Genomic DNA, 15,635 nt, shown 5'->3' with positions numbered 1-15,635 from the left:
GCAGTGTATGCAAATCATAAAGGGGGAATGTCTCCTAAATCACAACATGCTGACTCCTCTAATTTTAATGTCATCAAAGGGCCCAAAAAGGAGAAGTTAGTTTCGGCCTCCATGAGGGTGGAGAGGTAACGTTTTAGCAGGAGAATGGCCGACATAGACCTGAGAGTTTTCGATGTGAAGGTTCCTGTTACAATCTTAGTTTCGAGGTGCCTGGTCTGTATCACCTGCTACTTAAGAAGCTCTTATTTTTATCACTCTGATTTGCCTTTTCTATTTTGGTAAATAGCCACAGGTGATGAGTTAACCCACACATGCTAAGGTCATTCTTTTTCTTAGAGGGATGGAGTAGGGGTAGCAGGAGAGGGAGAAAGAGAATCCCAAGCTCAATGGAGCTCAGTCTCGTGACCCTGAGATCATGACCTGAGCCGCAACCAAGAGTCAGATGGTTAACTGACTGAGCCACCCAGGCACCCCCACTAGGGTCATTCTCTTTCCTTTTTTATTTGAAGGTGGTCAAAAGGTACAAACTTCCAGTTATAAAATATCATGGGGACGTAACGTACAGCATGGGGACTACACGCTGTTTAGGTCATTCTTGAAGCAATTAGGCAATGACTCATCTGCAAACCACCAAATAATGAAAAATTATAGACCAGGGGAGTTTCAGGGCTGGGTGACTGGTGAACCAGGGCTAACACTAGCTGGAAGCTGGTTCCAGGTTGTCTGCCTGCCTGCATCTACTAAACAGCTTTCAGGGAAGAAGGTAAACATTCAGCTAACATCCTGGCCGAGGCTGGCCATGCAGCTGCTCGGGGAGTCCACGCTTGTCCTGTTCGAATTCACTCTCTTCTCCTGGCTTTGGCCATGCTGTCTCGGCCATCTCTGCCACTGGGGACAGCACCTACGGGCCAGGAGCCTTTGCCATCCTTATTCTGACTGCTCCGCATGAGCCCGCAGGAGGCTGGTCCACTGTCCCCATTTTATATGTCTAAATGGCAGAGCTGGGAGCCAAATGCAGACCCATTTCTGTCCTGGACTCATTGTCCACTGTGTATCACCTTGACTTTGTCTCTGAATCAAGGTTAGAGACTTCAGAGGTCGGAGACTTCACTGTTCCTGAAGCTAAGGAGAAGTTAACCTTGACATTCCTAGGTGGGCACAGACCCCTGTGCATTTCTGGTTCAAGCCAGAGCCCCCTGGTCGAGCATGGGAGAGGGAGAGGAGAGTGCCCGGGGAAACAGAGCTCAGAAGCTGCAGGTGCCGCCGGGCTGTGGGTACCTTCTCGTCATACACGATGCGAGGCCTGATCTCCGGGGCCTGGTAGCCGGGGGTGCCCTCCACGCCGAGGGCACCCTCATGAAATGACTGCCGTGAAATCCCGTAGTCCGACAGCTTGATGTTGATGTGCTCCTTGACGTCAAGAGACCAGACCAGAATGTTGTCCGACTTCAGGTCGCAGAAGATGATGTTTTTCTTGTGCAGGTAGGCCAGGCCGGAGGCAATCTGGTAGGCTATTTTTTGGGTGAGCATGTGTCCCAGGGGCATAAAGGAAGAATCTTTGCAAAGAAGAAAGAAGTACCAAACTACCATTACAACAGCAGTCTTTTCTCACCTTCTCTCTCCCCAGATACTTTATATTCTACGGACACTTCTCATCATTCCCCATCCTGGATGCCAGTGGAGATAGAGAATGACCTTCTGAAATAAAACCGTATTTAGCAGAGAGATGCTCATTGTTATAGCTTCATTCATGGTATTTCATGCCTGGAATTGTTGGTGTTTTTACTAAAAGGGCAAGGATTCAAAATTCATCGCAGGCCAAGTTTGCTCTACTGTCAAGCAGTGGGTTGCGGGGATAAGAGCTTCATTAAAAAAAAAGTTCTCTTCCATTGAGGGAGAAACGATTTGAGTTTAATGCGTTTCTTCTGCCTGAGTCAAGAGACCGCTACCCCTCTCCTTCTGTCAGCTCTTTGGAAGTTAGTTCCCTATTCATTTCCTGAGGAAAATTATTTTAAAATTTCATTAAAAAATAAGATAAAACTGACCCCAGGGTCTCAGAGTTTGAACGATGGTGGACACGCATTGTGCGTTCCGGGGAAAGGAGAGCTTTACGCGGCTGGTGGGCTTGTGGGCACGAGGCTACTGCTCAGGCCCCCTTGGGCTGCCTCATTTGAGACCCTCAACTGCCCCCCTCAGTGGGACTATTACCATCCTCCTTTTACAGGCCAGTAAACGAGGTACTAATTTACGGGATTATGGCAGAGAACCAGGACTTGGAACGCAGTCCCGTCTGACTCTAAACCATAAGCTCTTGCAGCCTTGCCAACACCACCGTTCAGGGTGTAGACCTGGTGAAGTGCCTTTCTTCGCCCATAGGGAGTTGGCCAGGGGAGCCGTGGGGCAGGTGTGCTCTGCCTCAATCGGCCAGGCCAGGCAGGAGGAGGGAAGCCCCGGGGATCCAGCTTCCCTGGGGCCTCTGCTGCCGGCCATGGGCTCTCTGGCCTCCCAGGGGCTGTATCTGGCGGGGCCGGGCCCCAGGCAATCCCTTTGGAATGTTCTCGGCGCGACTGGTACCTTTGGCATTCTCAGACAGCACGGTGTTGAGGCTGCCCAGAGGGGCGAGCTCCAGGGCGAAGCAGAGAGGGTGGATGCTGATGCCTATGAGCGACACGATGCAGGGGTGCTGTAGGGCGTGCAGCATGCTGGCCTCCTGCCGGAACTCCGAGAAGTTCTTCATGGCGTCCGTGGCCCGCAGGTGCCTCAGCATGGTGTCTGCAGGGAGAGCGTGGCCATCAGTGCTGCCCGGGGACCCCCTCTTGGGCCGCTCGGGTGGGGGTCCTGCCACACGCAGAGCTGCCCCACGGGGACTCGAGGGGCTGCGGGGGGGCCGCATTTAAGCCTATTCCAGTTCTGCATCCCTGAGTGTCACCCAGAGCCTGGCTCAAGCGGCAGGACTGGAAGGTGACCAGGCCCCGGCTGCCACAGGGATGCTGAGGGCATGCTCACCCGACTCCCCGCCAGTAGCCTGGACCGCCAAAGACAAGAAAGAACCAGCACTCTCTCCTCAGCCAGAGAGAAACCTGGGGCCACCACGGGCCTGTGACACATCATCTCAGGTCAGAGGAGCAAGGTCTATTGGCAGGAGGGAGCAATTTCCAGTCTGCGCTGTAACCCCTGCAAGGTGGCGGCCTGAGGCCCCCCACCCCCTCGCAAAGGGCCTCTCCTGCCAAGTCAGGGGGGGCAGGACACCACCCACCAGTCTGTGGCTGGCCCTGAGGTCACCAAGCGGGGCCCACCAGGCCCTGCTTGTCCTCTTGCATCCCAATCTATTCCTCCCCTACGTTCAGATCTTAAAATCAGGGATTTGTGGACACGGAGGTTTAAACAGCATGAAAAAAAAACCCTTGGCAGTTAAAATGCATCAGTTGTGCCAGATCTGTGTGTAGGCCAGCCAAATTTGTTTTTTGAGTATAAAACTTGTTTTTCACATTGGCTCTTCAACCCATTATGCATTTATTTTTTGACTATGGTGTAAAGTCTGACCCAAGGGTCTGCCTCAATTAGCGACCGGTCCGCCTCTCCGCTCTAAGTCATGATGTCATCCCCGCTATGTACCAGCTTCCCACACACACGCACGGCTGTGTCTGCGCCCCGGCGGGCCTGGCCGCGCCCCGGAGCACACTGCCTTCATGTCTGCAGGGGTGTAAGTCATGACATCTGCTGGGCCTTTGCCTCCCTCTGTAGGACTGTCCCAGCTGTTCTTGGGATGTTGTCACTTTATACGCATTTAGAATCAGTGAGTGAGATCTGTCTCTCGCTCTCTCACACACAGGCACGCACATCCTCGCTAGGATTTAAATGAGAACTCAACTGAACGGTATATATTCACTATCCCTCCACACCTTACAGTTTAATGCTGCATTCTAGCAATGGGTCTCTGCCATACATGAGAACGCTGCTGAATTCTGAGGCTGAGCTCACGTCTGGCACCTCCGTGAAACTTTTACTGGCTCTCACATTTGTCAGTAGATTCTCTTGGATTTTTCTGTGCAGGAAGTCATTCTCTTCGTATAGTAACAATTTGTCTCTTCCTTTCTGATCTGCTTTCTCTACCTCGCTCTATGATTCTGATTTTTCTACCAAGAGTGTAAATGACCTTAATGATCATAAGGATGAACATGCTAAGCCAGGGGGTAGTGAGAAGTATGATATTCAGCCGGCTGGGAGTGAGGGGGCCGCCCAGTACCCGCACTGGCTGGGTGTGGAGCCTTGATGGGTTGTTCTAGGTAGATAGCAACTCTGAGCTGTGCTTGGTGTGCAAGAGGGTGTCTCCTTCCTCCTTCGTGTGGGTGGCAGAGAAGGAGGGCGCATGCTGGCTTCCCCATCCATTCACCTGGACTGCCACCTTCCTTCCTTCAGTGGCGATGGCTGAGAGAGGTCCTGCGGGATAAGGGGTCCACCTGACGTCTGAGTGTGTACCCACCACGTGCCAGGCCTGTGACGGCCACGAAGCAGATGGAAATTGTAGGGATGGCCCGTGCTCTTGGGGGCTCGCATCTAGACAAGAAAATAATCTCCCCAAACAATTTCCAAGCTTTGCTCAGCCTGACCTTTAGGCCTATCCCACATCCTGCCAGGAACAAGGCAGGTCGGCTGCCCAGGGCCCTCCGCTAGCCTCGTCCCCCCTCCTCTCCTCTTCTAGTCTCCCCAAGTCTTCCGTGGGAGCACGTGTCTGAAAAGGAACAACACGGGGCCCTGTTTACCCGCTGGGGCGTTGGCCAAGTTCTTGAATTTCTTGATCTGGAACCGTTTCACCGCCACAGGCTGGCCTTGGTACCGGGCCCGGTAGATGATGGTGCCGCTTCCGCCCTGGCCCAGGACGCTGCTCTCGTCCTCGCTGTGCTCCAGCTTGCTGTTTTCTAGGAAGAGCCTGCCGGAAACACAGCACGTGGGTCAGACCTCCCTAACCGGTCCCTTACCGCTCCCCGGAGAGGCTGGCGGTGGGTGGATGTGAGGACACCCTTGGTCATTTCTTCCACTGCAGGGAGTCATAGTTCAAAGCTACCCATGGGGTCAGACAGATCCAGGATAACCCATGGCTGTAGGCAGGTTGTGTAGCCTCAACAAGCCTGGGTCTCCTCCGTAAAGTGGGCTCATAATGCAAACTGCCTCGTAGGGGAGCATGGTGACTAGCACCGGGGGAAGCCAGGCCAAGTGGCCCACATAGACAGAAAATTCTTTTGGATGTTTTCTTCCCAAAGATTCCGTGCTTTGAGAGCTAGCATCCATCAGACAAGCTGCATTTATTTACTGCTAGGTTGGTTGTTTCCTTATTTCTTTTTATTACGTGAGGAATGATGTAAGCGGCTGCGGAGGCCTTCTGACCGGCATGAGCCGTGTGCGCACAGTCGATGGCTAGGATTCCACCCAAGGGCAGGGAGTTAGACCTCCCTGGTCTGTGTGTTCTAATCCTGTGATTTCTTTTGGGCTTTTGGAAAGACCGTAAGTCACTCCTGGGAGGGAGGGAGAGAGAAGGGGATGACAGGAGGCAGGGCGGGAGGGGCAGGCAGCCCAGAGGCCCTCCCACTTCAGGGCCTCCCCCTGCTCTGAAGTCTCTCTGGGTCCCTCACCAGCTGCCTATGCCAGGTGCGTCCACTGGATCCATTCCTGGCCCCCTAGGCTGACCCCACCAGGCAGTTATTTTCCATGCCTTCCAGGAACAGATTCTGCAGCTGCTCAGCCTTGGCCCAGCTCAACGTCATGCTTTGCACTCCCCTGGAGCCCTTGGTGGTGCTGCAGAGCTGGGCTCTTCTCCAAGTGGCCTCCCCTCAAACCACCTGCTTGGGCAGCGCAGGCCCTTGGGAGCCTCCCCAGACGGGCATGGGGAGCAGCAGGAATGCTGGGGATCCCTCGGGCCATTCTGTTAGGACTCCTGTAAACTTGGGGCCACAGGACAGGGCTCCCTGGATACCTGGTAACTCCCCCAACCCTGACCCACCCAAACTCCTGGAGCGTGACGCTTCAGGGCCCCAGCTGGGCCCCAGCTCAAGTTTCCAGGGACCCTCTGCTGGGCTGGGAATCCTGTCCACATTGTCGGGCTTTTCAACTACCGGCCAAGTACCTTCAGTGAAGAACCATGCTACGGCCCGCCATTCGATCCAAACCAATCTGGCTTTCCCGACTTCATACAGGATATGCCGCAGCCCAGATTTAGTCGGGGCATAAAACCCAACAAGGTTCAGCAAATAAATGAAAATCCTAACATTTGGGGCTGCCTCATTGGGCCCCCCTCCCCCAAAAATCTGATTCATGCATCTACACAACTCGGCACGTGGTCTCCGAGAAACGATAGCCCTCACGTTAGAGTTCTAGGAATAAAGGGAGCTCGTTTTGCAGAAGAGCGGTGTTTAATTATCATTTTGACCAGCGAGGTAACTGGGGCGATTAGAAAGGGCTCTGGGGGGACACCATCCAATGTAGGAAGCGATTTCTTAATTTGATAGACCGACCCCAATCCTGCAATATCTCAGAGGACTCCACATGGATTCTTTGGGATGGGGGGCAATTTGGAAAAATGAGAATATAAATATTCTTACCCCCCCCCAACAAAAGTTTACTTTTCTTTAAAGAAGCCAGAGATAGCAATCCTTTGACTAAGACAACAACAGGACTTCGTAACTCCAAAACAGCTGGTAACTGCCAATGTCAATTTATCTCCGGGGACACTGAGTCATAGCTTCTGGTTTCCATGACTATAGAACCGTCCATCTTTTCCCCAGCACTCGGATTTTGTGACCATTTCCTGTTGGGTGGGACCACAAAGCATTCTCTATTTCTCCAGCATTCTCTCCCCAGTCATTATCTGAGGTTAGAGGTCTCACTGCAAGAACAGATGTAGGGGATCCAAATGCCCACCCTGAGGGCAGCAGGTAGGAATCAGCATTTGCCAAGAGAGGAAAATGAGGCTGTAGGCCTGGGAGCGCCCCCTTCTCGAACACGAGGAGAATCCGCCTTCTCGTCCTTGAGCCGGCAGGAAAGTAGGAATCAGAGGAGGGGCACGGTGGCCTACCTGGCTGGGAAGTCGGTCATGAACAGCTCGGGAACCAGCTCCTGGAGAGGCACGGGGAGGTCGGGGTGTCTGGGGCAGAAGATGAAGTCCTGCTCAATGGCTGTGAGCACGCAGTCTTCCATGTCGAAGTACTGCACGTCCTCTGCTTTCTCATTCGGGTCCGTGTGGTGGGCCCAGGAGGTCTCGCACACGGGGCAGGGAACATACTGCTCCATGAGCGGGGTCCCGTCGCTCTCTGTGGCTGTCAGGGCTAAATGGGGACAGAGCAGGAGATAGTTTACATGAAGGCGGCCGCAGGTGGGTCCCTGAGCAGCACCTAGGCGGGGTGGGCTTTTCATAGGAGGGGGTCTGGGTGCTCCTGCCTGGACCCTAGGGAGTGGCTGAACCATGACTGCATCCTTGGGTTGTTTTTTTGGAGAGCAAGATCCTGAAAGCCCAGCACCAGGAAAGGTCAGGGATGCACTGGACAGCCGGTGGGTGGTCTAGACCCTCAGCGGGCTGGCTGAGGAGGGGCTGAGAGGTTGGGGATCCCTCCTGCACAGCTGGGCCCCGGCAGGATGCTGCGGGCTGCGTCTGAGCTAGGCCATGCTCCAGAAACTGAACCACATCCAATAAGGAGCTATTCTTAAAATTAGAAACATAAGGCTTGCAATTACTATGATCCCTCCTAGAAGAGCAAGGCAGGGGGGAGAAATGAGTACAAATTATAAGATAGACAGAACCTAGTCATTTTACCTGTGTTCCCCGGGGCAAGAGGCACACAGCTTTTCCACACACTCTGAAAGGAGGTGCAAAGAAGCAGCCTCCAAGGTGCCTCAGGGTGAGCTGATGGCCTGCCTTGTGCAGGGTAGGAGGGGTCTCCTGGAACCTTCTGGGCGCATCTGCTATCTGCAGGCCCGTGTGTCACACATCTTGCCAGTTGCCATCCTGAGCAGCCCTGTCTCAGGTGATGATCGAATGCCCCGCCCCCAAGCTGTCAAATCTCCCCAGCACCTGCTGTGGGGCTCACTGGTTGGCGGGGCGTCACCAAAGCCCAGGGAGGCTCATATGGGTCTAGAGGCTTCCTTGGATGACCAAGCATACCCAAACTGCCACAAGTCACACACCAAACTGCCTTCTCTTGGGCCCCTTTCTTCCTTTCATTTTTTAAAAAAGATTTATTTATATATCTGAGAGAGAGAGAGAGAGAGGGAGAGAATCCCAAGGAGACTTCCTGCTGAGCACGGAGCCCGACACACAGGGCTCTATCCCAGAACCCCGAGATCATGACCTAAGCAGAAACCAAGAGTAGGATGCTTAACTGACTGAGCCACCCAAGTGTCCCTGTTGGCCCCTTTCTAAGCGTTTTTCCTTATAGGTCAGCTTTCCCATCAGCCCTGGAAGGCCCCCAGGCCCCGGTGTCCAGACCATGCGTCCGGAGCACGGCCTGCCATGCTCCTTAAGCATCTCCTCTGACGCTGTCCTGGGACACAGTGATGTGGCAGGAGAGACGCCAGCTCAGGGAGGTGAGGGCGCTGGCCAAGCAGGTCTTGGAGTCCAAACCCATTCTCTGCTCTCTCAGCCGCCAGCCTTCAGAGGCTGAGGGCTCATGGGGAAGAGGCTGCCTGGTCTGCCCCTCACAGCCTCCTCCCTGCAGAACACCCCACGGGTTTGTTTCCACTCTGATAGCAAAACAAACAGAGGGCCTCAAAAGCTTCACTCCAAAAAGTGTTTTTTTTGGGTGGACTGTCAACGAAGAAGCTGATCAAAGGGCCATGTGGGTGGTTGGTCACCTCTGGGATTTGGGGGTGGGGGCAGGCAGGAAAGGAAAATGGGGGTCCTTGACAGGTGTGGCTCCCTTGCCTTCCCACCCCGCCCACGGAGTCCCCTCAGATTTCAGCACTGTCCTCACCGTGTAAACAAGACCCGTGAGAAGCTCACACCGAGGGTCTTCCTGGACCACGTGGGGCACCCAGGGCTTGTCTGTCTTCCCACACACTGTGGGCAGCCCCGAGGCTAAGGCCTGCACACATCCTGTGGGGTCTGGGCCCATGTCTTCCCCGTAGCGCCCAAACCCAGGTCACAGCCGGATGCCCCCAGGGATCGGGATTCTGCCAAAGGGCCAGTAGGACCTCTCTGGTTTCCGTGCGCTGAATCCCAGTGAGACTTCTGCTCCCAAAATAATGAGCCCCACCCTGATTCGTAAAGAAATGTTAACATGAGCAAAGACTTGGTTCAAGAACGTTCTCTTACCGGGAAACCACTGATCAATCAGGGAGTTGACATGGTCTGTGATAAAAGCCATGGCAGAGAAGTCCCTCATTTCTGACTGGCAAATGATTTTTATTCCTCCGCTTTTTTTCTTTTTCCAGTTCACATCTGAGGATTCCACACTGCAACCCAGAAATGAAGAGCCCACTGTGATCCGGCCTTGGAGGGCCCTGGGATGATCTCCTTGCCTCCAGGCTGAGACCTAAGCCCCAGGGACCACCCCACCCCCACCCTTACCCCAGGACCCTGTGCCCAGGCAGGACGGTGAGGCGGACCCCTGTGTTTGTGTACTTGTGTGTGTGACCCTGCCTTGTCCTCCCACCACTTCCCAGCCCTGTGATGCGGACATCACGGGGACTTTGCAGTAAGGGATGCTCAGGCAGGGATCGACCCCTAGGTGTGACCTCAGGGAAGGTTCTTGCCTTCTCTGAACTACAAGATTCTCGTTTGCCAGGCGGCAGCTGTGAGCTTTAAGTGGGTACATCTATATGAAAGTACCAGGCACCAAGAACAGCTCAAGTCAGGCCCTCAAAAGAAGATCCTTTCTCCTTCTCCTTCTCTTCTCATGGAGCTGAAGAATATTTTGAAAAATTCAATGTAAATACGAAATAATATTTTGTGTTTATTAAAGCCAATTAGAAGTTACTTATTAAACCTCTTGAGCTGTCTTTCTCTTTCTCAAAAAAGGAAAGAAACCAGGAAAAGGGAGCTAAGTTATGGATCTTGTTATGTCACGTGGAGGATCCATGGTGTCCCCTGGGCCATCGTCACTTAGGACAAGGGGACAGGGCCAGATGGCAGCAAGGCCCCTGCAGGTGTCACCTAAGTGACCACGGAGGTGCCAGAGGCTTTCACCCGGAGCTCAGTGGCCGCCCACTTCCCTCAAGTCCTGGGCTGTGGTCACCATACCCTCCCTCACCTCTCCTGTCCTGCCAGGGGAGAGGAGGAGGGGGGAGGAGATGAGGGAGCTCTAGACATTTGCAGGGGAGGGTCTCCTATTTCTAGCAGGCTGCCGTGATAAGCCACTCTTGGGAGAACTCCGGACACCAAGCGGACGGTCTTCCGGAGGAGGCCGCCACGCGGGCTGTTCCCACGGCACCATGGTGACCCCGTCAGGTGCATTCCCGAGTATTCCTACCTGAGGTAGCCCCCATCAAAAGTGACCAGGAGCCCTTCCTGCCAGTAGATGGTCTGATTTCTTTTCACTCTGAATGTGCTGCAGCGATTTCTCTGGCTTCCTGTAAAACTATAAATGGTGACTTTCCTGTGTCTGCTTTTAGTATTCTTCCTGTTTTCAAAAAGCTGAAAGACAGAGAAAAGACCCTGCTTAAGTATTCTAGCCTCCTCGCTGGCCCCGGGCAGAGCTATGAAGAGGCTGGCCTGGCCCCGTCGTGATAAATGACCCCTGTCTTTCCCACCCCCTCCTCCCGCACCATGCATCCTGCTGCCAAATTAAACACTGCATTATCTGGAAGGGTCCCCACGACACCCTGGGAGCACATTTTTCCCAAAGGATTGATACTAGGCTCTTCTTTTTCAAACCTTTTCCCTCTCGGATTTGACAAGCAAAAATTCATGTTAGAAAATGTAGAAAATACAGAAAAATGTACCAAAAACCCCGAAACAACTTAACACTAAGCAGAGAGACTTTGGTAACTTTTATTCCAGGATTTTTTTTTTTCTGTCTATGTATACATTTGGAAAACAGCTGAAGCCATATTTTCTATTTCTAATTATCTAAATTTCTCATTTTGGATGCTTTTAAAAACGTCACTTTTCTTATGCCATTAAAAACTCATATAAAAGTCATTTTTCTAAAGCTCAATATTTTGTGAAATACAGTGACTTCCCAATCAGATCATTCATTTCTTTGAATATTTAGGTTGTTCCAATCGTTCGCTCCCTCAAATGGGCCAATGAACCATGAAAAGTCACAAAGTGTTCTCTGATTTCGAATGATTTCCTTCGTTCACGTTTTTAGCAGTAGGATTATTGCGTCAAAGGGTCCGAACTTTTTTAGGATCTGGATACGGACCGAGGAACCGCTTTTGAAACAATTAGACCATATATGCACTGACCACAGTATGTGAACACGTGAAGCTCCTGGGGCCGGCAATGTGGCTTTAGTCTGCTGATTTGAGAGGTGCGAAGTGCGCAGCATCTCATCTGTTGCTTGAATTTGTATGCCTTTGATTACTCCTGAAACTGAACTCCCTCTCCTCATCTGAATTTCAATGGGACTTTTCCTCTCATTCGGAGGGAGGGATGCTGCCTGGAAGGGTGCCTGCCTCCACGCCCAGCTGGGCCCCCCACCCCCCACACGGAGCCCACTTGGGAGCTCAGGCCTCACACGATGACAACCCTGTGTTCTGTGACCTCCCACTTAGAACGCGGCAGGAGGACAGTTCAAAGGGAGGGCAGAGTGACCGAATCAGAACTGTAGACGGGCTAGCTCCTGTACCCACTCTTCCCATCATCAGTGGGCCCCCCAAACCTTGCAAACAAGTCCCCCCACCCCAGCATGGGCCACAGCAGTTAAGATTTTCAAACTCTCATTTTTGTTTTTTTTTTTAAACATTTCAGTAAAATGGGAAGATCAAAGAATATCTTTAATTAGCCACGGGGTTGTTAATTCCATAAGGGCCTTTTCATTAGAATGTGGCAAAAATAAACCCATGCTGAATTTAACATCAATTATTCAACAGTCCAAGTTTACGCCAGGGGTGCTCATATTGTAGAGTGGGTCAGAATCCCCTGGGAGGTTTGTGAAAAACAGAGCGCTGGGCTCCATCCTGGAGTTTCTGACATAGTGGGTGTGGGGTGGGCCCACGGACTTGCATTTCTAACAAGTTCCCAGGTAAGGCTGCTTCTGCTGGTCCAGGAATCCCACTTTGAGAAACACGACTCTAGCCAAATACTATTTTCATGTTACTGTTTTGCATGAAATTAACATTGACAGCCAGGACTCCTTTCAACCCCCCAGGTGAACCCACAGAAAGGAACTCCTGGGGTCAGGTCTTCATCGCTTCCAGACCAAGTTAAAGATCTACACCTGTGGTTCTCGAGCTTGACTGGACGGTGAAATCACCTGGCAAACTCTAAAAACTCCCAACGCCTGGGTGCCGCCCCCAGAAATCTTAATTTAGGCAGCCTGGGCTCTGCCCATGTCTGTTAGAAGCTCCCCAGGGGAGTCTGGTGCACCGCCCGAGTGGCAAAACCACGGTTCTAAAGCCACGGTTCTCCCGGTGTGGTCTCTAAACCCGTGGCATCACCGGGGACAGTGGTTAGATATGAAAAATGCTGGGTCCCAGTCCAAACCCACTGCATCGGAACCTCTGAGGGGGCCCAGCCACTTCTGTTCTAACAAGCCTTCCAGGGGATTTTTGGTGTGGATTGCTTTACAACCACGGCTCTTAAAACGCGTATTCGGAACCAGCTAGGTGCTGGTTTGGTATTCACAGGATGGCGCAAAGGGGTCTGCCGGCCGACAGAAGAGAAGGCAGCTATGCTCATGCCGGCCTCCGGGGCCTAAGGCAGCAGCTTTGCTGCAGGAAAAGGGGTTTCGGTCAAGATCTTCCAGCAAAGAGCCTCTCCTCGTGAGGGCACGACTCCAGGTGCCCTGAGCGCGCACCGCCCCCCACACCCAAGCAGAAACTGCGGCTACCTGCAGGTCCATCTCCGCCAGGCTGATCAGCATCCGTGCTATAAACCTTTGCCAGAAGCCAACAGGAACAAAACTCATCTTAAACACTCTCTGAATGGTGTTGGCCTTGGGGTGCCGCATTCCGTGAGTGTCCAGGCCGGGTTTGGATGGAAGGAGGTGTGGCAGAAGATAGCTGGAACACATCAATGGGGACAGGTAAACAGTGCCGCCTGGCCTGGGCCCGCTGCCCCCGGTGCCTTCCCCCTCCTCTGCAGGGCCTTTGGAATTCTACTTTTATGTATTTATTTATTTTTTTAAAGATTTTATTTATTTGACAGAGCGAGAGAGCGGGATCACAAGTAGGCAGAGTGGCAGGCAGAGGGAGAGGGAGAAGCAGACTCCCTACTGAGCAGGGAGCCCGATGCCGGACTTGATCCCAGGACCCTGAGCTGAAGGCAGACATTTAACTGACTGAACCACCCAGGCGCCCCTGGAATTCTACTTTTAGAAAGACAGAGTAGTTTCTGTGTTTGAGAATAAATGCTCCAAGAGGAAACGAAGATGGGGACAGCAAAGATACCTCTCAAGGAAGGCCTCTAGGACAGCGACTAGAATATGGTAAAGGAAGACATGAAAACGTCTGTGGTCATAAACACACCAGACATAGTAAATCTCGGTTCGCTCTCCGTGATCGGGGCTGTGACCGGGGAATCGCTTAAAATTAACTTTGGATGGTGAAGGAAACGCAAATACAGCTGTAGGTTTCCGAACACCAGGAGTCATGTTTCTGGCCTTCGAAGCTATTTATTGTTCTTGGACGGTTGAGACAACCCCATCGCCTTAAAAGTCAGAATGAGGCTGTTTGTGCACGGAGGGATGTTTTATGAGGGCACTCTTGCTCATCCTAAAAGTGCTGAGTCACCGAGTCAGCTGAGAGCAGCCGAAGCTGAGGAGGCCCCTCCAAGAGTGCGCCTGAAAATCAGCATCTTCTGTGTGCATGGAGCTGCCGGGCAGGCGCAGGGCAGCTCTCCGGTGGGCCCTTTTCTGAACAAAGGCCGTGCCTTCAGCTCCCGAGGCTTTTAAAATACATCAGTTTAGCTCCAATAAAATGTCTTTAGAACGTTCTGGAAGAGACCCCTGAAAATATCGTAGAAGCGTCCATCCCGGCTCTGTGTCTTCAGCACACGGTGTAACCTTGTGCACATCCTGCTTCCTGACATGGGAAGAGAAAGGACTCCCACAGGGTTGGTGGAGGGGAGGCCCCGAGGGGGCAGGCCAGTGAAGATTTAGGTCCTTTTCAGCCACTTCAGATCTGGGGTAAGAGGAACTTCTCAATCACCCCAGCTAGAGGGTCCTCCTTCCACCCCAGGCCTTTACCCAGGGCTGATTTATTCCTTCATGTTCTGCAAAGTCCTTGTTTATCTATGTGTTCCGTGTCCCTCCCCGATCTGGAGGCCCTCGTCAGTGCCTTGCAGTGATTTATTCGGCTTCTTCTGCCCACACCACACTCAGCTTGGAGCTTACACTGGCCAGGTCCTGCAGCTTCCCGCTCTCCTTGTAGGTGCTGAGTGAGGGGAGGGAGCGGGCTCTGCGCCCAGGTGCCCCAGCAGGTGCTCAATACTGCCAGAGGTAGAGACCACTCCGAAGCCCGCCGGGGAAAGGAGGAGATTCAAACTGACTGGCAACAGAAGCTCTTCTCAAGACCGCTGACACCTGCTAACCTGCTGGAAAGCAATCACTCATGGCGAAAGGCTGAACCAGGGGGATGACCAGAGAGTCAGCAAGATGGGGATTAAAGAGGTGCATTCTTCCCGGGTCTGCTGAACAAAACCTGGGGTGGGGGGCACCTCGTCTATACCGAGGAGCTGGCTCATGCTACACCACCTCGACTGTCTCAGTGGGGTAGGAGTGCTCAGAGATGCTGAGCAGCTTTGTTAGCCAAATACAAGTTCACGTGCAAGGAGATGGAACTTGCCCAGGGCACAAGTGAACCCGTGCTGAAATGGAAAATGCCCCAACATTTGCGACATTGTATGGAACCAGATGTGAATGACTTTGAGTACTTAACACAAAGGAAGAGTAATAATAATAATGCTGATAACACCTGATATCTTTGGGGCTTTTTTTTTTTAAGATTTATTTGAGAGAGAGAGAGAACGAGCGTGCACGTGTGGGCGCACAAGCAGGGGGATGGGCAGAGGGAGAGGGAGAGAGAGAATCTCAAGCAGACCCTGTGCTGAGCGAGAAGCCCGAAGTGGGGCTTGATCTCAAGACCCTGAGATCATGACCTGAGCTGCAATCAAGAGTCGGACGCTTAACCGACTGAGCTATCCAGGTGCCCCATCTTTGGAGCTTTTAAGTGCAAGAGACACTTTTCATACTTTACATGTATCATCTGATTTAATCCTCACAATAATTATAATACTAGTCAGTAACAGTATTGTTCCCATTGTACAGATGAGACAAGAAAGGCAGCTGGGATTCATACTCAGGCATTCTGGCTCTGTGGTCTCACCCGCCGTACTATAAGTCTCCCAGAAGACTCGGCCATGACCTGGCTGATTTCATGGTTCACCTGGTCATACATGTGTGTATTATAACCGGCTTGCTTTTACTGAGTGCTGGTAACCCCTCATTCCTCTACCCTGTCAATAAAATAACTGGAAAATTGTC

General features: G+C 52.5%; 1 protein-coding gene across 5 annotated transcripts in view; it reads right to left on the bottom strand.

Moving 5' to 3' along the window:
* Positions 1 to 15,635, bottom strand: part of LRRK1 (leucine rich repeat kinase 1) — a 126,051-nt gene that overhangs the window by 14,509 nt on the left and 95,907 nt on the right. For all 5 annotated transcript variants that reach the window (XM_032391250.1, XM_032391249.1, XM_032391251.1 and 2 more), the window contains 7 exons: positions 12,984 to 13,155; positions 10,458 to 10,621; positions 9,302 to 9,441; positions 7,070 to 7,319; positions 4,764 to 4,930; positions 2,575 to 2,772; positions 1,279 to 1,556 (listed from right to left, as the gene is read on the bottom strand). In XM_032391250.1, coding sequence (XP_032247141.1) covers positions 1,279 to 1,556; positions 2,575 to 2,772; positions 4,764 to 4,930; positions 7,070 to 7,319; positions 9,302 to 9,441; positions 10,458 to 10,621; positions 12,984 to 13,155 — 1,369 coding nt within the window. The remainder of the gene's footprint in view (positions 1 to 1,278; positions 1,557 to 2,574; positions 2,773 to 4,763; positions 4,931 to 7,069; positions 7,320 to 9,301; positions 9,442 to 10,457; positions 10,622 to 12,983; positions 13,156 to 15,635) is intronic.

The sequence above is a fragment of the Phoca vitulina genome, unplaced genomic scaffold (genome assembly GCF_004348235.1).
Source record: "Phoca vitulina isolate PV1807 unplaced genomic scaffold, GSC_HSeal_1.0 scaffold61, whole genome shotgun sequence".
NCBI lineage: Eukaryota > Metazoa > Chordata > Mammalia > Carnivora > Phocidae > Phoca > Phoca vitulina.
The sequence above is the reverse complement of the archived record's forward strand: the minus strand, read 5'-3'. Positions and strand labels throughout refer to the sequence as shown.